Source organism: Gymnoscopelus braueri (assembly GCF_963280865.1).
Source record: "Gymnoscopelus braueri genome assembly, chromosome: 2".
In the NCBI taxonomy this organism is placed as follows: Eukaryota; Metazoa; Chordata; class Actinopteri; order Myctophiformes; family Myctophidae; genus Gymnoscopelus; species Gymnoscopelus braueri.
In genome coordinates this window covers 4,275,040-4,297,503 of record NC_137604.1, presented here as the reverse complement: position 1 = coordinate 4,297,503, position 22,464 = coordinate 4,275,040, and the positions used below count along the sequence as shown (strand labels likewise).

General features: G+C 42.6%; 2 protein-coding genes and 1 long non-coding RNA gene across 4 annotated transcripts in view; 2 read left to right on the top strand and 1 right to left on the bottom strand.

The window, feature by feature from the left end:
* The window catches only part of galnt7 (UDP-N-acetyl-alpha-D-galactosamine: polypeptide N-acetylgalactosaminyltransferase 7), a 550,610-nt gene that overhangs the window by 96,885 nt on the left and 431,261 nt on the right, over positions 1-22,464 (bottom strand). The gene's annotated exons all lie outside the window — the stretch shown is intronic.
* Positions 8,436-10,107, top strand: LOC308104973. Its single transcript, XR_013934884.1, has 3 exons — positions 8,436-8,548; positions 9,209-9,514; positions 9,918-10,107. It is a non-coding gene; the product is annotated as an uncharacterized lncRNA (long non-coding RNA).
* LOC308104574 (uncharacterized protein) lies at positions 11,970-21,106 on the top strand (the record flags this gene model as incomplete). The annotated part of the gene is made up of 7 exons (XM_080455021.1): positions 11,970-11,996; positions 12,629-12,830; positions 12,946-13,245; positions 13,701-14,033; positions 14,214-14,305; positions 14,449-14,942; positions 21,049-21,106. The coding sequence occupies 7 exons, from the start codon at positions 11,970-11,972 to the stop codon at positions 21,104-21,106; spliced, it is 1,506 nt and encodes a 501-aa protein (XP_080311147.1).

Genomic DNA, 22,464 nt, shown 5'->3' with positions numbered 1-22,464 from the left:
GCTACACCCAGGTCGCTCGTCACCGCTGCCGCCGCCGCGGCTGGCCACAAGCCGGGGGGTAGTGTTTCACGTCCCGGTAAGACCAAATCGGGGCCTGTATGCGCTGCCTCCTGGTCCTCTGTGGTCAAGGGACAGCACCGGAGGATGTCGCTGACTCTTTTCGACCCGTCTGCATCAGAGGCCTGTAGCTTGGCTGACATATTTCCATGTTCGAATCCCTTTACACCACTCCAAGACCTAGCGGCTACGGCTAACTCCCCGGGGAATCCATTTCACCCTGTCTCGTCGTCCCGGCCGGGGAAACGGCCCGGCCCTGACTCTTCATCGGACTCCTCGACTCGCTCCCTCACATCGACCCCTAAACCCAGATACGGCGGTCGTGAAGGAAAACGACCCCGTCTCTCACCAACTTCACCCGGACCAAACGTCTCCCTCTCGGTCATCCTCCCACCAACGCGAGGTGAAGCGACCACCGCTGCTGACCGGGGGGCCCCTCCTCCTTCTCCCTCATCAGCTCCAGCTGTGTCCCTGTCACTCCACACCAGATCAGCTGCATCGATCTCCCTCAACATGGATCACCACCACACCCCCCCACCAGAATACATCATTTTAGGCGACTCCATCATTCGTGAAGTTTCCATCCCCAACTCTTTTACATATTCATATTCTGTCGCTAAAATTATTGACCTGCTTCCCCACATCCCAGTCATTCTCCAACGCCACCCATCCGCCCACACTGTGATACTCAATATAGGCTTTAATGACATAAAGTGCAAACAAACATTTAAAATGTGGGCCGATTACGAGGTCCTGCCACATACAGTAGAGAATTTGAATAAAAGCTGTATTTTCATGGGTCTAATTCCCTCCCTCCACCGGGGCCCTGAAACGTTCAGCTGCATTTACTGTGCAGACTCCTGGCTGCGCAATTTTTGCAGTGCCTGCGGCTATGGCTTAATCAACAATTTTGACCTTTTCTAGAAAGTCCCATCACTCTATCGTGACTTAGTGCACCCCAACGATAATGGCAAAAGAATCCTGGCCAGAAACATCACCCACCACCTCTCAACTGAATGACGCCAGTCAAATCCTACCCCCCCATAACCAGTCCCCAGCTTACACAACTCAGATTCCTGTTTTAATTTCTCTTAGACTCTCAGCTACCAATGCACCACAGCCAATCACTAGAAGAGCAAACCTCAGCAATATCACCCCACTCACTCCAGCCCACCAGCCAACCTCACCCTCGGACCCCTTGGGTCCTAGGACCATCAAAATAGCCTTACTCAACGCCCGCTCCATCACCCATTCTTCATTCATCCTAAATGACTATTTCACAGCCAACAGCCTAGACATTTTTTGCTTAACGGAAACATGGCAAATGTCAGAGGAGTACGCATCACTAATAGAACTGTGCCCACCACACTGCTCATTCACCTCTGTCTCCAGGCCAGCTGGGTCAAACATCGGAGGTGGTCTGGCACTCGTTTACAGAGACTGTTTTAATTCCAGGATGGTGAGCCCTGGCTCCTATAGCTCTTTTGAACTTTTAATCACTAAAGTAGGACGCACAAATCCATTTTATTGTATATTAATTTATCGCCCCCCTGGTTTTAGCAGCTCTTTTTTATCTGATTTCAGCGACCTTTTAACCTGTATAATTAAGTTTGAAAGATTCATCTTGCTTGGGGATTTTAATTGCCATGTAAATAAGAGCACGGACAGCGCTGCAGTAAATTTTCTTAGTGTCACAGCATCTTTTAATCTTGTCCAACATGTATCGGGTCCCACTCATAACAAGGGTAACACTCTTGACCTTGTTTTTAGCTTTGGTTTAACTGTGGACAACATAGTTGCTGAGGACATGGCCACAACAGACCACAAGTCATTAGTTTTTAATATATTTTTTAATCCTGATTGTGTGGTCGGAACTCGAGTCAAACGCTCGCGCATGATAAATGCCCAGTCAGCGGAGAAATTCTCCGCTGCTTTTAACACTTCACTAGTAGTACCGCCTCCTCTTAATGAAAACACAGACATCGATGTTTTAGTCCACTCTTTTAATTCACTGTGCTCAGATATTTTAGATGAAGTCGCCCCTTTTAATTATGAACTGTCCGCACTTTAAACAAAACTCCATGGCTGAATGAAAACATTCGCTGTCTACGGCGAGAGTGTAGAAGTGTCGAGCGACGGCGGAAGTCGTCTAACCTTGAGGTCCACCGGTTACATCTCAAAACACTTTTAAATGATTTTAATTCTATGGTCAAGGCTGCAAGAGCTGCTTATTTTGCCAAATCAATCACCTCCAGCAAAAGAAACCCCAATGTACTCTTTGACACAATTAACACCATTGTCTGTCCACCATCACATGACCCTCCTGTATTTTCTATAGAATCAGAATCAGTTTTATTGTCACATCACAGGTTTACAAGGTAAAAAAGTGGGTGAAATTCGTTTTTGTACATCGTTCCCATCGCAACGTTAATTTCCATAGAAAGAAGAGGGGGGGGGAGAGGAAGAGGGGTGGGGGGGGGCAAGTGGGAAGGAGATCAAAACAGGAGAGCAAGCAACAGAAGGCCAGACAAGTTATCTACATATTTACAAAGTACCTGAGATAATAAAAAACTAAGGTGCCTGAGCATAGCAGCAATGTATGTATACTGTGCATGTTATACTTATACTGTGCATGATATACATATGGACGTTAAGGTGCTTAGAGAAAAAAAGAGCACAATAAAAAAGACAAAAAAACAAAAAACAAAAAAAAAGTCAGTGCGTTATACATGGGATTAAGGTGCAAAAGGTCAGTGCGTGTCCACCTAGGGTGGACTGACCCTAGTATAATCCGCAAGTAGCTCCATGAGGGAGTGCAACAAAAAGTCATTTGTACCTGGTGTAGTCCACAGGTGTGTCCGAGGAGGAGCTAAGTCCAAGTCATTGTCCCTGGTATAATCCACAGGTGTGTTCAGGAAGAGCCAGAAAAGTTTTGCACCGCCTGCTGTCAGGCTGCTGAACAAGGCTTATGCCTCATTCAGCATTCTGACAGCAGCCGGATTAAAACTGCACCAGAACCTGGTGGTGTAACTCTTGATACTGCGGTAGAGCCCCTTGCCCGGTCGCGGTCGTTGTAGGGGTTTGAACAGTCTGTGACTTGGGTGGTGCTTGTCCTTGATGATGCGCTTGGCTTTGACCACGCACCGCTTTTTGTACAGTTCCTGGAGCGCTGGGAGCTCGTCTCCCATTATTCGCTCTGCCGATCGCACTACTCGCTGTAGGCTGATCTTTTCTCGGGCAGTGCAGTTCCCGTACCAGGCCGTGACCTAGCCTGTTAGGATGCCTTGCATAATTGACTGCAATAACTTTTTTGTAAACAAGGTTGTCAGCATCAGAGCAGGCATTACCCCTTCAACTTTCACCCCCCAGTTAGGCCCTAACCACCAGTCTATCTTGGACTCCTTTGCACCTATTTCCCTACCTCAGTTAAGTGAGCTGGTGAACAGCATGAAATCCTCCTCCAGTCCTTTAGATGTCATCCCAAACACTATTTTAAAAGATGTTTTTAGCTCCATAGGCCCCCCTCTGCTCAACATCATCAATCACTCTCTGACCTCGGGTACTGTCCCCTCCTATTTTAAAACTGCCACTGTACACCCGCTTTTAAAAAAGACAGGATTGGATCCCGAATCACCCTGTAATTATCGGCCCATTTCCAAGCTCCCTTTTATTTCCAAAATATTAGAAAAGATTGTTGCCAGGCAACTTTTAACAGTTTTAAATATCCACAACATTTTAGATAAGTTCTAGTCAGGTTTTAGACAGATGCATTCTACTGAGACAGCGCTTTTAAGAGTATCCAATGATCTTTTAATGGCATCCGATAAAGGTAAATCCTCAATTTTAGTGTTGCTCGATGTGAGTGCTGCATTCGACACTTTAGACCACTTTATATTAATTAATAGGCTCAGGGAGCGGGTGGGGATCACAGGGAGGGCCCTCGATTGGTTCTCCTCCTACCTCACATGCAGACACTTCACAGTCTCTGTGGGCACTCATGTGTCAAGCTCTGCCCCCCTCTCCTAAGGAGTTCCCCAGGGCTCGGTCCTCGGGCCAACTCTTTTTGCACTTTACATGCTACCACTTGGTCACCTCATCAGCACTTTTAAAGGTATGTCTTATCATTTTTATGCTGACGATATCCACCTGTATTATTCTTTTAACTCTAAGAGCCCTGTTGATTTTAATTTCAATGTTTTACACAACTGTATGTCAGCCAGTGAGGCCTGGATGTCAGAGAACTTTTTACAATTGAATGAGGCCAAAACTGAAGTGCTTATTGTTGCCCCCGACAGCATTGTGCCCAAAGTGGTTGAAGGTATGGGGCCCCTTAGACAAAACATCCGCCACAATCTCAGAAACCTCGGTGTACATTTCGACCAATCAATACAACTTGATACTCACATCAACTCTATAACCCGGACATGCTTCTTTCACCTCAGAAACATTGCAAAGCTCATCCATTGTTTCCCACCCCGAATTAGAATTGATCATTCACGCATTTATCTCAGCACGCTTGGACTACTGCAATTCACTTTTCACCTGCCTTAGCAAAACCACCATGGACCGCCTCCAAATAATTCAAAATGCTGCCGCCAGATTGTTAATCAGAACAAACAGAAGGTCCCACATCACTCCAGTCTTAGCCGCCTTACATTGGCTCCCCATCAACTTCAGAGTCCAGTTTAAAGTCCTGGTGCTCACTTATAGATCTCTACATGGTCAGGCTCCAAGTTACTTGACCGATCTGGTCCCAAGCTATGTCCCAGAAAGGGCCCTAAGGTCTGCGGAACAGGGTCTGTTAAAGACCCCAAACACCAACCTGAGAACCAAGGGTGACAAGGCCTTTCAAGCCGTAGCCCCCAAACTGTGGAATGCTCTCCCCCAAGTCCTGAGAGATGCAGCCTTGGTTGACATTTTTAAAAAACAACTAAAAACGCTTCTATTTGAACAGGCGTTTGTTGTCATTACATGATTTTATTTTCCTTACTGTGTTATCCCACCTGAGAGAAATGTGTACAGCCTTTTTGTTTTGTGTTGTTGTTTTTATTGATATATGTAAAGCACTTTGTGAGACTCCTCTGTGAAATGTGCTATATAAATAAAATGTATTTACTTACTTACTTACGTATATGAGCTCTAGAGGAGGACATTGTTTCATGTTAGTTAGACGTATATGAGCTCTAGAGGACATTGTGTCATGTTAGTTAGACGTATATGAGCTCTAGAGGACATTGTTTCATGTTAGTTAGACGTATATGAGCTCTAGAGGACATTGTTTCATGTTAGTTAGACGTATATGAGCTCTAGAGGACATTGTGTCATGTTAGTTAGACGTATATGAGCTCTAGAGGAGAACATTGTTTCATGTTAGTTAGACGTATATGGGCCCTAGAGGAGGACATTGTTTCATGTTAGTTAGACGTATATGAGCTCTAGAGGACATTGTGTCGTGTTAGTTAGACGTATATGAGCTCTAGAGGAGGACATTGTTTCATGTTAGTTAGACGTATATGAGCTCTAGAGGACATTGTGTCATGTTAGTTAGACGTATATGAGCTCTAGAGGAGGACATTGTTTCATGTTAGTTAGACGTATATGAGCTCTAGAGGACATTGTTTCATGTTAGTTAGACGTATATGAGCTCTAGAGGAGGACATTGTTTCATGTTAATTGGACGTATATGAGCTCTAGAGGACATTGTGTCATGTTAGTTAGACGTATATGAGCTTTAGAAGAGGACATTGTTTCATGTTAGTTAGACGTATATGAGCTCTAGAGGACATTGTTTCATGTTAGTGAAGTATCTCTTCCACGGCCTTAAAGGCTCTATTGCACTTTTGTAGTTGCCAACAACGCCATATTGTAGTTAGTTTGTTGTCCCAGTGGTGAGAATGAATGGTGGTAGAATGAATGGAGTCATCACTGGTCAGTGAGGTTTCTTTGCATCCGATTTATTGCATAAGTACAAAACAGTACAAAACAGCTCTTCCATGGACCCTGAGGTCCTCTCAGCAGCCTGCCGGCCACTGAGTGTCACACACTACAAGCTTACATGTCATAGTCTTTATAGCATTGAATAGGTGGGTGGGGGTCAGCCTTCAAAAGTAAGACCCCACCCAGACAAACAATAGATCACACTTTGAGTCCCTGATTCGATTTGCACCTGTATGAAGCAGGAAGGGGGAATGGGAGACACACAGTAGACCTCTGTCTCCCAGGTAAACAACAGAGAGGATGTTAATTGATGTTAATTGTAACCCCCACACCCAGCAGACAAACCGGCACCTCTCTGTTTGAATCCTCTCTCCTCCTGTAGGCTACTTGTAGACTTGTGAAGTTAAATAATGCTAACAAATGTGTATGTTATGTTATGAAATATACTCCATTAGTTAGACCAGCCTGATCTCCAGAGAATACCGTAACATTGCACGGAACGAGTGCACTTCATTCCGTGGATAGTCGCCTATCTATCCTAATTTGGGAACTCCCAAATTGCGTGCATATGTACGGCGAGTCCCACGGTGGGCGTAACCAGTCGCAACACGGAAAAACCCAGAAGCAGAGCAGTCCGCACAATAAAATTTACGATTCTGTGCCTATCGGTACATAACTCAAACGGCGCTGAGTAGGCACAGGCGAATGTCCCACCGTTCAGGACGGCAACTCGGTCGCCTTAGCTCCCTCGGTGGTCCTTCACGGGGGGACAATTCGCCTGTGACTGCGCGCCTCCGAAATGGTTTTGTCACAAAGGCAGCGCCGTACCATATGCACGCAATTCGGGAGTTCCGAGGCGGCTATCCACGGAATGAAGTGCACTCGTTCCGTGCAATGTTACGGTAATCTCTGGAGATCGGGTTGAGTTAGACGTATATGAGCTCTAGAGGACATTGTGTCATGTTAGTTAGACGTACAGTATATGAGCTCTAGAGGAGGACATCGTTTCATGTTAGTTAGACGTATATGAGCTCTAGAGGAGGACATTGTTTCATGTTAGTTAGACGTATATGAGCTCTAGAGGAGGACATTGTGTCATGTTAGTTATTTTCTTTCTCTTTGAGTATTGAAATATGAATTCAGTTTGTTTATGGGCTTACTGTTAGAAATGTATATTGTTGCGTATCTATTAATTTTAGGTATTATGTAACATTTAATATTTGTATTTCTCTCTATGTGTACAGAGGTACAGTTAAAAAACTTGTATCTGATGTGTTTAAAGTTCCATATACATTCATATAAGATTCATGTAACTTCTGCTGTGGTTAAATAAATTCATATTTTAAATTATAATGAACACTGCATACGATGGGACCTTTTTGTTATTTTTTCTAAATTATGTATTCCTATCTCTCTCTCTCTCTCTCTCTCTCTCTCTCTCTCTCTCCAGAGTCAGTGAGGTTGGTGAATGGGACTAGTGTGTGTTCAGGCAGAGTGGAGGTGAAGTCTAATCAGTCGTGGGTCTCAGTGTATGAAGTTGACTTTGACCAGCAGGATGCAGAGGTGGTATGTAGGGAGCTTGGCTGTGGGGTCCCTTCAGTACTCCAGGGGGCGCTCTATGCAGAAGTAAACACTCCAATGTGGACCAAAGAGTTCCAGTGTGAAGGCAATGAGTCTGTTCTCCTGGACTGTGGAACCTCAGACTCAACTACAAATACCAGCTCATCTAATAAGACTGTTGAACTCACCTGCTTAAGTAAGAGACTTTAAACTTTAGGTTTGGATTATTACTTGCCAAAATATGTATTTTATGTGATAAAAATGCTGCATAATAGGTTAACATTACATTATGACATCTCTCAATTCAATTACTGTTGTTTGTTATAAACAAACTGTCAATTTTTATTCCTGTATACATGTTATTTTCATCTGTTTTTATATAAGTCATACATTTCATCATTCACTCATTCCCAGCCTTTGAATATCAAATAAATATAATCAAACAGGAGAATCAAAGGACATATTGTCCTGTATTCCGACACATCAATAAGCTGCTGTATTGGTAGAGAGGATCCATGTACTCTGTTACAGTGAAACTCATTTATTTGATGATTTTTCTCCCCAGCTCTCCAGGTTAAACCAACACACAACTCAACAGGTAAACAAAGATGAAAGAAGAACAACTGAAAATAGATTACAGTACTGAAGATATTTTTATTGAAGTAATGCTTTTTACTGCTTATTCTCTGTACAGAGTCTGATGATGTTAGGTTGGTGGGAGGAACCAGTAACTGTAGTGGAATACTGGAGATGAAACACCAGGGAGAGTGGAGACCATTGTTGGCTTGGTTTGACTGGAACAGGATGTCATCATCTGTAGTGTGTAGACAGCTGGACTGTGGCTTTGCTGTCTCAACAGAATTTACATCTATTTCTACACGTCAAGCTGGATGGGTGATTCCATCTTCCTGTGTTGGCTCTGAGTCTTCACTGATGGAGTGTGGACCAGTAAAGTCTTATGATTCCACTGTCACACTGAAGGTGAACTGTTCAGGTAAAACAATGACTTCAACAATGACACTAATCTTTACACTCTCTTATATGCAATGCTCTCTCTCTCTCTCTCACACACACACACACACACACACACACACACACACACACACACACACACACACACACACACACACACACACACACACACACACACACACACACACACACACACACACACACACTCTATAGCTTGTCTCTACTGTGCATACATCTGTCCCTCTATATCCATGTCTGTGTGGCTTTTAAAAGTTGTGTCATTATCAAAATGCATTTAAAATGTGCCATTTCTGTTCATCTGGAGTTCACAATTTAATCAGTCCATTTAAAATAGTGATTTGACACGTGTAAAGAACTCCATTTGTTATTTAAGTTGTCTCGTGAAGGTTTTCTTTTTACTAGTTACATGCATATTGAGTGACATGACTTGATAGTAGAGCAGATCTATGTTTATTCTTAATAGAGTATGTAGAGTTCCAGATGCATTCTTTAAAGATTAATGTATCCATTGTTGTGGTTTAATACATACATCTTTTAATGCTTATAATGCTTACTTTCTTTCTCTCTCTCTCTCTCTCTCTCTCTCTCTCTCTCTCTCTCTCTCTCTCTCTCTCTCTCTCTCTCTCTCTCTCTCTCTCTCTCTCTCTCTCTCTCTCCCCAGAGTCAGTGAGGTTGGTGAATGGGACTAGTGTGTGTTCAGGCAGAGTGGAGGTGAAGTCTAATCAGTCGTGGGTCTCAGTGTGTGAAGGTGACTTTGACCAGCAGGATGCAGAGGTGGTCTGTAGGGAACTTGGCTGTGGGGCTCCTTCAGTCCTCCAGGGGGCGCTCTATGGAGAAGTGGAGGGTCCAATGTGGTCCAAAGAGTTCCAGTGTGAAGGCAACGAGTCTGTTCTCCTGGACTGTAGAACCTCAGACTCGACTAGAAACACCAGCTCACCTGACAAGACTGTTGAACTCACCTGTTCAGGTAAAAGACAAACTATACCTTTTATTGGATTATTATTAATTAAAATCTGAACTTTTATATGTGATATGAATCTAAAAGTGCTGCATACATTTGTAATAACATTAGGAGAGTGAAGAAATCTTAATACACAAATTCAATTCAGTCCAATGGATTATCTCTTGGCAAGATGCAATAATTAGAATCACAGAAGGTGACAAAATGAAAGTTATTTGCAATCATCAAACAAACTGTTAAATGATATTCCTGTATACAACTTATTTTCATCAACAAATAGCATCAAACAGGATAAACCAAGGATATCTTGTCCTGTATTTCAACACATCAACAAGCTGCTGTATTGGTAGAGAGGATCCATGCACTCTGTCAAAGTGAAACTCATTTATTTGATGTTTTTTTTCCTCAGCTCTCCAAGTTAAACCAACACACACTCTCTCTCAAGAGTCTGTGAGGTTGGTGAATGGGACTAGTGTGTGTTCAGGCAGAATGGAGGTGAAGTCTAATCAGTCGTGGGTCTCAGTGTGTGAAGGTGACTTTGACCAGCAGGATGCAGAGGTGGTCTGTAGGGAGCTTGGCTGTGGGGCTCCTTCAGGACTCCAGGGGGCGCTCTATGAAGAAGTTGACACTCCAATGTGGACAACAGAGTTCCAGTGTGAAGGCAACGAGTCTGTTCTCCTGGACTGTGGAACCTCAAACTCAACTCGTAACACCAGCTCACCTAACAGGACTGTTGAACTCACCTGTTTGGGTAAAAGACAAGCTATTTTCTTGCTTTGGATGAATATTCTATAATACAAGTAATTGTATTGCATTAATGTTTACTCTATTGACTCTTTACAGTGATTGATAATGTCAGGTTGGTGGGAGGAATCAGTAACTGTACTGGTAAACTGGAGATGAAACACCAGGGAGAATGGAGGCCAGTGGATGGTGGGTTTCACTGGAACCTGAAGTCATCATCTGTAGTGTGTAGACAGCTGGACTGTGGCTCTGCTGTTTCAACAGAAAGGAGTTCTGGTTTCACACATCAGCCTATATGGAGGATTACACCTTACTGTGCTGGTTCTGAGTCTTCACTGAGCGACTGTGTCATAATGGAGACTTTTGGTATCAAACGGAAAGGTTTGATTACAGGCAGACCCACAGTGATCTGTTCAGGTAATGAAAAACAATGACTTGAACAATGACAGCAACCTTTACAGTCACTCATTTAATCTGCCTGTATGTCTGTCTGTCCATCTGTCTGTCTATATTGCCCTCTCCATCTGTTTGTTTATGTCTAACTATCCATTCATCATTTTATCAGTTTGCATGTGTTCGTGTGTGCATACGCGTGTGTGTGTGTGTATGTGTGTGTGTGTGTGTGTGTGTGTGTGTGTGTGTGTGTGTGTGTGTGTGTGTGTGTGTGTGTGTGTGGGGGGGGGGGGGGGGGGGGTCATGGGGGCTTTTAGTCTCCTATGAGTTATTTGGGAGGATCTGATGATGATAATGGTTAGTTTTTAGTTTGTTCTCCTTTCCCCTTTACTTAATTATGAATGTTTCTTTTTATGTATTTATTATGTATTTGCATATGTATCTATTTATTTATTTTACACTGAGTATATTGCTATTTGTCTTTCTCTGTGTGTGTTAAGGGTTCATTAAAAAAAACTTGCCTCTGATGTTTAGATTTCAAAATGCATCCATAATGGATTCATATTTATATTCAATAGTGGATTCATAAAATGATCTTTTAAATTCTCTCTCTCTCTCTCTCTCTCTCTCTCTCTCTCTCTCTCTCTCTCTCTCTCTCTCTCTCTCTCTCTCTCTCTCTCTCTCTCTCTCTCTCTCTCTCTCTCTCTCTCTCTCTCTCCCCCCCCCCAGAGTCAGTGAGGTTGGTGAATGGGACTAGTGTGTGTTCAGGCAGAGTGGAGGTGAAGTCTAATCAGTCGTGGGTCTCAGTGTATGAAGGTGACTTTGACCAGCAGGATGCAGAGGTGGTCTGTAGGGAGCTTGGCTGTGGGGCTCCTTCAGTCCTCCAGGGGGCGCTCTATAGAGAAGTAAACACTCCAATGTGGACCGAAGACTTCCAGTGTGAAGGCAACGAGTCTGTTCTCCTGGACTGTAGAACCTCAAACTCAACTAGAAACACCAGCTCACCTGACAAGACTGTTGAACTCACCTGCTCAGGTAGAATACAAACTATACTTTACGTTTAGGTTATCAGTTTATAATGAACATAATAGTTTAGTTTTTTTACGTTTAACTTTCTTGTCTCTACAGAGTCTGATGATGTAAGGTTGGTTGAAGGTACCAATAGCTGTACTGGTCTACTAGAGATGAAACATCAGGGAGAATGGAGACCAGTGGATGGGTGGTCTGCCTGGAACCTGAAGTCATCATCTGTAGTGTGTATACAGCTGGACTGTGGCTCTGCTGTTTCAACAGAAAGGAGTTCTGGATCTACACATAATCCTACATGGAGGATTACGTCTTCCTGTGTTGGGTCTGAGTCTTCGCTGAGAGAGTGTGGAACACAGACGTCTGCTACTTCCTTGTACATACTGGAGGTGATCTGTTCAGGTAACAAGCTACTACTACTACTACTACAACAACAGTAATATTTACAGTTTATTTTACAGCCACAGCCCTGGGTTCTGCACCCATCGCGACTGAACCCCAGGAGGTTTAGAACTAAATAGTAATGTGTTTGTGTATTTTTACTGTATATATTGTCATGTGGGGATGTAACAATATTGTCATTATCGTGATATCACAATAACACATATATCTCAAGATTATTGTGGGTCTGTGACGTTAACTATCATCGGTATTCAGGTAGAACATTTTATTGTTTAGTTTGAACATCAGTAATGAGAGTGAAAAAGCCTTTACTTTGCAGTGAGTAATTTGTAAAGTCTGATTGTAAATTCCGCTGACAATCATCAGCCTATCAAAGTGTACGACTTGAAATGTACTCTCTCTCTCTCTCTCTCTCTCTCTCTCTCTTCCCCCCCCCCCCCCCCCCCCACAGAGTCAGTGAGGTTGGTGAATGGGACTAGTGTGTGTTCAGGCAGAGTGGAGGTGAAGTCTAATCAGTCGTGGCTCTCAGTGTATGAAGGTGACTTTGACCAGCAGGATGCAGAGGTGGTCTGTAGGGAGCTTGGCTGTGGGGCTCCTTCAGTCCTCCAGGGGGCGCTCTATGGAGAAGTGAACACTTCAATGTGGACCAAAGAGTTCCAGTGTGAAGGCAACGAGTCTGTTCTCCTGGACTGTGGAACCTCAGACTCAACTAGAAACACCAGCTCACCTAACAAGACTGTTGAACTCACTTGCTTAGGTAAAAATACTATATATATACTATATATAAACTATATTTTTGGTTTGGATGATCATTTTCAAATTACATTAATGTTACTTTTTTCTTTAATGTTTACTCTCTTGTCTCTGTACAGAGTCTGCTGACGTCAGGTTGGTGGGAGGAATAAGTAACTGTATTGGTATACTGGAGATGAAACACCAGGGACAGTGGAGACCAGTGGATGGTTGGTCTGACTGGAACCTGAAGTCATCATCTGTAGTGTGTAGACAGCTGGACTGTGGCTCTGCTTTTTCAAGAAAGTGGAATTCTGGTTTTACACGTGAACCTGTTTGGTGGATTTCATCTTCCTGTGTTGGGTCTGAGTCTTCACTCAGAGAGTGTGGAACAAAGGTTTCTGGTAATTCCACTGCCAGACTGGAGGTGATCTGTTCAGGTAAAACAGTGACTTCCTCAATGGCATATATACATTGTTATCTATCTATCTATCTATCTATCTATCTATCTATCTATCTATCTGCCTAATGTACGTTGTTTGCACATTCACTTCACTTTTAGGATAAATGAGCACCTAAATACATGTTCTACTTTCATTACATTTGACAAATAACTTGATTTGGAATGTGATTTAATTTTTAAAAGACAAAGGTACTCATGATTCTTAATAAATGAGCTGATTATTGCAGATCTTGACCTGAGTCTTTATGTTGTCAAGACTTTCCAGTTTAGAATCAAGACACAATGAGTCATCTGTCTATTTAGAGCCAATGATGTTTATAATTAACTTATTTCCAATCTTTTGATCTTTCTCTCATTTGACCTTATTGTCATTTTCTCTCTCTGTTTATAAATCTGTTGTTTCAGTCAATCACCTCATCTGTCTTGTTACAGATCTGCCGTTTAATCCAAACATCACCTTCTTCTCCTCCTCCATGAACGGGGTTTCTGAGGGCCAGCATCAGGGGCCACAGGTGATGGAGGGTTACAGCTTCTCCATCAGCTGCTCTATCCAGCCACAGTACCCAGGAGGCTCCTTCCACCTCACCTTCACTGGATCCAACACAACACACAACTACACCCAGCCAGCTGTCAATCACTCTGCCAACTTCCTGTTTCCTGTTGCAAACCACACCCACCAAGGGAACTACAGCTGTATTTATCACATCAATGTTTACTCAAATGACTTCTACAATAAGAGCCAGTTCCTCTCTGTCACTGTCACAGGTAACCAGAATTACATTGACTTTTCAAGTCACAATATGAAACTGAATCAAGCAAAAATACATAAAACAGGATTGAATATGACATAAATTAACAAATGTTAAATAATTACATCAAATACACTTTTTAATGAGAGTTGATCTTTACTTAATGTTTGATGTTGTAAAATATTGTCTCTCACAGCTTCTCATCTGACATCTAACATCCTCAAAGTTACATTCGTAATGCTGCTGCTGTTGGTGGTGATAAGCTATGTCCTCTATCGTGTCTGGAAGGTAATGTATAATCTTTATTCAATCTTTATTCATCTTCATTCGATACCAGACCAGAATATAAATTAAGTAGTTCCACTGTTTGTATTGAAGAGAACCTGATCTGATCCAGTAAGATCAAGTTGTGTGCTGCTGTGTTTCTCCAGGCCACCAGAGGGCGGAGAGCAGGAGTGGAGACCAGAGTTTATTATAATGTAGGACGGGAGAACGTTGAGATGGTTTATTACAACACTGTTGGTTCCGATGCTGAAGCTGGACCCAGTGAAGAGACAGAATACCACCAGTATGAAGAGATAAACCTCCAAGGAAGGTCTGAAGCTGGACCCAGTGAAGAGACAGAATACGACCAGTATGACGACATAGATCTACCAGGAGGGTCTGAAGCTGGACCCAGTGAAGAGACAGAATACCACGAGTATGACGACATAGATCTGCCAGGAGGGTCTGAAGCTGGACCCAGTGAAGAGACAGAATACGACCAGTATGACGACATAGATCTACCAGGAGGGTCTGAAGCTGGACCCAGTGAAGAGACAGAATACGACCAGTATGACGACATAGATCTACCAGGAGGGTCTAAAGCTGGACCCAGTGAAGAGACAGAATACCACGAGTATGACGACATAGATCTACCAGGAGGGTCTGAAGCTGGACCCAGTGAAGAGACAGAATACGACCAGTATGACGACATAGATCTACCAGGAGGGTCTAAAGCTGGACCCAGTGAAGAGACAGAATACCACGAGTATGACGACATAGATCTACCAGGAGGGTCTAAAGCTGGACCCAGTGAAGAGACAGAATACCACGAGTATGACGACATAGATCTACCAGGAGGGTCTGAAGCTGGACCCAGTGAAGAGAAAGAATACCACGAGTATGACGACATAGATCTGCCAGGAGGGTCTGAAGCTGGACCCAGTGAAGAGACAGAATACCACGAGTATGACGACATAGATCTACCAGGAGGGTCTGAAGCTGGACCCAGTGGAGAACCAGGACACCACGTGTATGAGGTGGATCTCTAAGGAGTTCATGTCACATCCATCACATAACTGTCCATCACCTCAGTCAAGGTTTGAACATTTACACTGAACTGTAAATGTACCAGAAAGACCAAGTGAGGTTTAGAAGAGGAAGATAAAGTCTTCAGTTAAAATATTCATGAGGATACAAGTCAGAAGACAATGACACCTACAGGGAACAAGAGCTCTGTGTTTGAAGATCAGATCACATTGGACCGTGTCTGTCTTCACCCTCATGGTGTTTCATCAAGTCATTATAACTATCAGTAATTAGTTATCAATACATGCATCTATTGATCTTACTGTACACAATACATGTCAATGCAGCCCAGGTGTTTGTGTCATTGTTCATTGCTCATTAGTCATTCAGGTCATAGATTGATCATTTCTCATTTGTCATTCAGGTCATAGATTGTCACACAGTGAACCATCAGAATCTGAGCGACACAACTATTGATCTCATTACATTTGCTTCTATTGGCACAATAGAATGTGGAGATGTGTTAATCAATTATGTATATAGATTTATTTATATAATTAACTTCTTACTTTTAGATGTTTAAGTATTACATGTTTTGAACACTGCTTTTGAGGATCTGTTAATAATAAGGTATTATTGTAATGTTATTGTTTTTTTTTTCTTTAAATTTGTATCCCACGATTTCTGTAACCCATTTTTTCACCCAGTGCCAATTGCCTAAGCTTGTAATCTTGGGCGCTACTCTCTCTCTGCCAGCCTGAGTAGAGCCCCGAACTGAGCTCATGCTTCCTTCAATGCATGAGGAGTGAGCAGGCCGCTTCTTATCACCTGACAGGTGACATTTTATTGTTAATTACAATCATGCATTGTGTCTTTTTTATATTGGGAAACATTGCTGTTAGATTGGTGTTTTTAAACAAGGCTTGTTATGAACACTATATCTTAATGTTTTATTGGATAACTTAAGGGGTGTTCCTGTGGCCAAGTTGCTATTTTGTGGCACCATCCTTATCCCTAAAACCATAGACATAAAGGTAGACACCTCCTTCGGCTCTGAGGAATTGGTATCTCGGGCGTCATTTTAGAGGAGGAAAGCTTCCACTTGTGTTACAGAAGGGGGCGTTCGGTAGGCCAATTAGAGGCAGGTGGGGGCGGGTCTTTTCGTAAGAGGCAGCCGCGCAGCAAAAGTCAGTTAGACACGCTGTGATTGGCCAGTAGTCAATGCGCTGTGATTGGCCAGTTGTCAACGTGCTGTGATTGGCCAGTAGTCACTTTGAATGGTAGCTTTCCTCCTCTAAAATGGCGGCCGTGATACCAGTTGCTCCAACGAACTGCAGAGGCCAATGAGGTATCTAGGTTTCTATATCTATGCCTAAAACACCTGCGCTACCCCTTACATTATGCATAGGTGTGGTTTGGACGTTACATTAATAAAACCAATCAGCGTGCCAGGTGTCATTGGCTTTAAGCATTTAGAGGCAGCACCAGCTGTCTTGTGCGTAATTAACGGGTAGCACATAGTGCCAAGGCATAGCGCAGGGCACAAAATAGGACCCTCAATGTATATTAATATTTTCTTATTTCTATTTTGTTACTTATCCTTTTATGTTCTATGTAACATCATCTGTGTTGATTTCTCATTTTGAACTTGGTACATTATGGATGAGCCTATAGGATCCATCCAACCATTCAAACCATTATGGATGAGCCTATAGGATCCATCCAACCATTCAAACCATTATGGATGAGCCTATAGGATCCATCCAACCATTCAAACCATTATGGATGAGCCTATAGGATCCATCCAACCATTCAAACCATTATGGATGAGCCTATAGGATCCATTGTGTGTTTTCAGAAGCAGAAGGACCTGAATGCTTCTTAATGATGTAAAGTTCACTGTTGATTTGTCTTCTGACAGCAGTGTTCTACACTTACATTCATACAATATGTTATGTTTGATGTTTAATCTTTGTTACCTTAAGAAAATAAAAGTCAATAAAGCTGAATCTGCTGAAGTGTTCCTCTCCTAAATGTGTTGTGTGTAGTATGGGACGTTGTCATGGTTACCATGAACACAAACACATCCAACAGGTTTTCAATATTTTCATAACAGCAGGAGACAACATTTAAGACAAGCATGTGATGAAAGATGATCAATGCATGACTCATGTACTGATCACTGATCAATGGATGACTCATCTACTGATCACTGATCAATGAATGACTCATCTACTGATCACTGATCAATGAATGACTCATCTACTGATCATTGATCAATGAATGACTCATCTACTGATCACTGATCAATGAATGACTCATCTACTGATCACTGATCAATGAATGACTCATCTATATCAATATTTTGGTCTCTGCACACTTTTGTCTGTGTTAAAGGTGTAAATGATATGTTATTGTTAAAATAAGTGTTAAATAGCTCTACATTGTGACCAAATTGGAACATTCTACAAATATATAAGGAGGTTTTACACTCAGGCAGGTTTCTGAACTGTCCACAGCCGTCCTCTGAAACACAGAGTAGACATACATGGTGCCATCTGATGAGTATTAGTGAGGACCAATTATATGAAGATTGAAAATGGGTGAAGTACTCCTTTAAGTAAAATGTCACCATCCTCATCATCATCATCATCATCTTCATCCTCCTCATCATCATCATCATCATCCTCATCATCGTCAGTTCTACATGGAACTCATCATCATCATCATCATCATCATCATCATCACTCCATATCACCTCAGGCTGCTGTCAGTCTGTCCTGCAGGTGCATGTGATGGCCTGTAGGAGTCACTGTAGAGCTGCTGGTAAGTCTGTTTGGACATTGCTCTCCTTCCATCTCCATTCTTGTGACAGGATAAATATGTACATATCCATTTATAGTATAGGATCGCAGCGAAACTGTGCACACACACTCCCTGGATGCCAATTCAGAACCTCTGCCCCAATTTTTTCATATGGCCCTGTTATAGCGCCACCAGGATGCCGCTTTTTGCAAAACAACTTTTTCACATTACTCCTACATATTTTGTCCAAACATCACGCAAATCAGTACACAGTATCTCTATAGTCATTAAACGAAACAGGTCTTTCAGATTTGTCATGTTCCATCCTGATTGGCTAAAAATGGCTTCCAAAGTTTGCAGGACTGCTCCGTTTTGAACAAAATGCCTCAAATTATGAACACAGCATGCAATTTCCGTGAAACTTTGCACGTACATTCCCACTATGCCGAGGAAGAAATTCTACTTGAGATTTTTCTAATCAGCCTCATGGTGGCGCTATAACAGCCCGATTCGTGTTTTTACCTATAACTGCACCAATCTGTGTAAAACTTTGTATGCACACTCCCAAGAGGTCAAGGAAAAACCTTTGCCCTGCATTTTTCACATCTGCCTTTTATAGCGCCACCAGGAGGCCGACTTATGCAAAACATATTTCTTTACATAACTCCTTCCGATTTTATCCAAATTTCAAATCGGTACACATGATGTCTATAGTCATGTGATCAAGATGGATCTGTTTAATTTTTCATATTCCATCCCGATTGGCTAAGATTCACATCTAAAGTTTGCAGGATTTTAGAACAAAATGCCGCAAATCATGAATGCAGCGCCTGATTGCAGTCAAACTTTGCGAGCACATTCACACTATGTTGAGGAACAAATGCTACCGTTTAACATTGGCCTGTTATAGTGCCACCAGCAGGTCTAATTTGGCAAAATGCCTCAAATCATGAATGCAGTGTCCGATTGCCCGTGCAAGACCTAAGAACAAATGGCACCTTTTTGACATTGGCCTATTGTAGCGCTACCAGGAGGCCACAATAACCTACCTGACCTGCCGGAGACCTGTGCTCCGAGGAGCACTTTTTCTAGTTATATTTATATATCTATTTATATTATAGGATTATTATATTATATTATTATATTTATATATCCATTTATAGTATAGGATTATTATATTATATTATTATATTTATATATCCATTTATAGTATAGGATTATTATATTATATTATTATATTTATATATCCATTTATAGTATAGGATAGGCCGAAAGGCATGGCCGAGACTATGTTTTGCACCCTGTCCGTCCATCCGTGTGTCCGTGTGTCCGTGTGTCCGTCGCCCCCTCCGTCTGTGGACAGCTAATCTCCGGCACTGTTGGCTTGATTGCAGCGAAACTGTGCACACACACTCCCTGGATGCCAGTCAGAACCTCTGCCCCAAAATTTGTCATAATTTTAAATTCAAAATGTACTTGATTAAAAGTACAAAAATATTGGTATCAAACTGTACTTAACAGGGGCGCCAATATTTATAAGCTCTAATGGGTGCGCAACCTGGCACACATGCATGCGCGCGCAGCTTTAACTTTATTTCGGTTAATTAAATTCGGTTTATTCAGTACACAAAATTTACTCTGAACTGAATATGTTTAAACTCCCCCGCCCCCCACCCGCAGCCAAAATAAAAGGCATTATTTTTCATTGGGTACTTTATTAACAGTTTGCCAATATTACAGTGGTACTGGTATGATTTTACAATGAATGTCAACTCAGACTCACTCATGACTTTTCAGCATGTTTCAACATTTCAGCACCGTCCATAAGCTATACAAAAGATTGTATAGCTCATTGTCATCTATTGTCATAGATGACAATGACAATGCAGACAGCAGAACGCTCATGTTTTTTTTTAAATATCTTTTTGTCTATTTTAATTGTGAAGGAACCATCTCGCTGACTCGCTCCCTCTCTCTGGTCTCTCTCGTTGACTGTGCCTTCGCTCCCTGGAGTCGTGCGCATATTTGTGCATCATGGACTAAAAATTAAGAAATACAATGGAAAGAAAGAAAAAAAATTATTTGAAAGTAAATTACAGCCTATTAGCCTATTATGTAGGGAAGTGAACAAAGCATATACAAGTACATACAGTAAAACAAACAATTATTTGTTTTTCACTTACCATTTATTTCTTTAAGAGGAAGGTGCTACTCCTTGCAGATGAGCGGGTAATGCAATTAATGAAGGTATTGGCTATGACATCCAGGTCCAATTCCTCCTCTGCCACATGCTTGTGGCAGTGTAAAAGAGCAAGGTGATTAAGTCTTCCTTGACCCATTGTGGATCGCAGATAGGTTTTCAGTCTCCGCAAGCCTGAAAATGATCTCTCTGAGCTGCATGATGTTACAGGGATAGTCAGCACTTGTTTCACCAGTCTCGTGAGCTCTGAGCAAATAGCTCTGTTGCCCTTTCCCTGCACCTTTCAATAACTCATCTACATCATTAAAAGTAGACAGGCGAAGTCCATCTGTCTTTGCCATGTCAATGCAAATGTCACGATGCAGTGTCAGCCTGACTTCATCTAAATCCTTTCCATAGAACTGCACTATGCGTTTGCAATCGCCCTTTCCAACCACAAAATCCTCAACATCTTGCATGTGTTTGAACACAGAAGCACTAAATCTGCAGTTCAGGGATGATGATGCTGTGTCCATGACCTCAAAGTATTCCTGTCTGTACATTTCTTCTGGTGTTTGGAAGATGTGTGGAGGAGCACCTCCATCGTCCAATCTGCGGGGAACCTTTCTTGGTCTTGGCACAGCTGGGGGGTCCAAGTTCAGGTCATTTGCTGCTGCAGTAGTGCTTCCCCAAAAGTGTTGGAATCCTTCACGAAGAGACGTTATGTCTCCTCTGAGTCTGTCCACCATCTCTCTAGCTTTCTGAAGGTGAAACTTGTGGTCTTGGAGTGCAGCATTGACCGCTTCCATGCGTGAAAAGAATTTCAGCATGAGTTGCAAAGAGAAAAAGGTGCTAAACTTCGTAGGTGCAAAAGCAAACCACTGGCTTTAGATCCTGCGTCACCTCTGTCTTGTGCAGAAAGGTCCTCGAGAAAGTCCATTAGTGCACTGTAGTTGGAAGCAATGGATTGTAACAAGACCGTTTTCACAGTCCAGCGTGTGGGGCAAAGGGGTCTCAAAGAAGGTGCGTTGCTGCCTTGGTACTCCTTAAACCAGGCGAGTCGCTTTGGCGAATTTCTGATCAGTGTTATTATGTCACGAACAACTCCCATGAAGTTACGACACGCTGTGATGTTTTGGGCGACATCCTGCACAACTAAATTCAGAACATGTGCGGTGCAATGAACATACAGCGCTCGGGCTCCAGCTGCTGCATGCGGGCTTGTAGACCTGTTCTGATGCCAGAGAGATTTACAGCGCCATCATAACATTGCCCTCTGCACCTACTTACTGGCAGTGAGAATCTTATCAAGACGTCATTTAACAGGTTAAACAGTGTCTCTGCTGTTGTTGTCGATGTCTCGTAAAATCCAACAAAAAGTTCCTCTGTCTCAAGCATATCAGTCACAAAACGAAAACAGACAGACACTTGCTCCGTCGATCATCACAGAGAAACACTCAACAGACTGTATTTCCTTAAGAAGTCGTCTCAGCAAATCATGAGCCATAATTTCTATCATTTCGTTAAGGATGTCATGAGATGCCATTTACTCTCCTTACGAGCCAGCCAAGCTTTCAGCTCTGGGATCTCTCCGGCACGCAAATTTAGTAATTTGATCAAATTGGACTCAGCGTCTGTTTTTCCTCTAATGGCCATTCCCTGGCTTGAAAGGTACTCAAGGGAGGATAAAATTGCCAGCAAAGCTCGTCTTGAATCATTCATATTCTTTAGTTAACCAGCAGACATGGAAGCGTCAACATTTACACAGGCATTAACATTAGCAGCGACCTGAATGGCAGCCCGATGCACATCGCCTTTTTCGTGGACTCCAAATCTTTCAAGTGCTTTATTACAGCTGGAAAAACCATTGTGTGCAAACGCTTTCAAGCTATCTTGATCACGTCCTAAGTGTGATGGAAGTGGGGCATCCATTTCTACAGCTTTAGTGCAAACCGTGCAAAAAACGTTGTCTTTGGTTGAGTCATACAGTACGTGATCCATGGGTATTTCTCTTTCCAAGAAAGTTGATATTTACGACCTTGACATCCCTTACTCTGCACATCTTTACGGGCACTGCTGCTGCTCGTCCTAGGGGTAGTAGGGGCGCTCGGGCCGCTGGTTGTATGGTTGGCTGTGCTGTCCGCCTCGGCAGGGCCAGGGACCACCAGGTCAT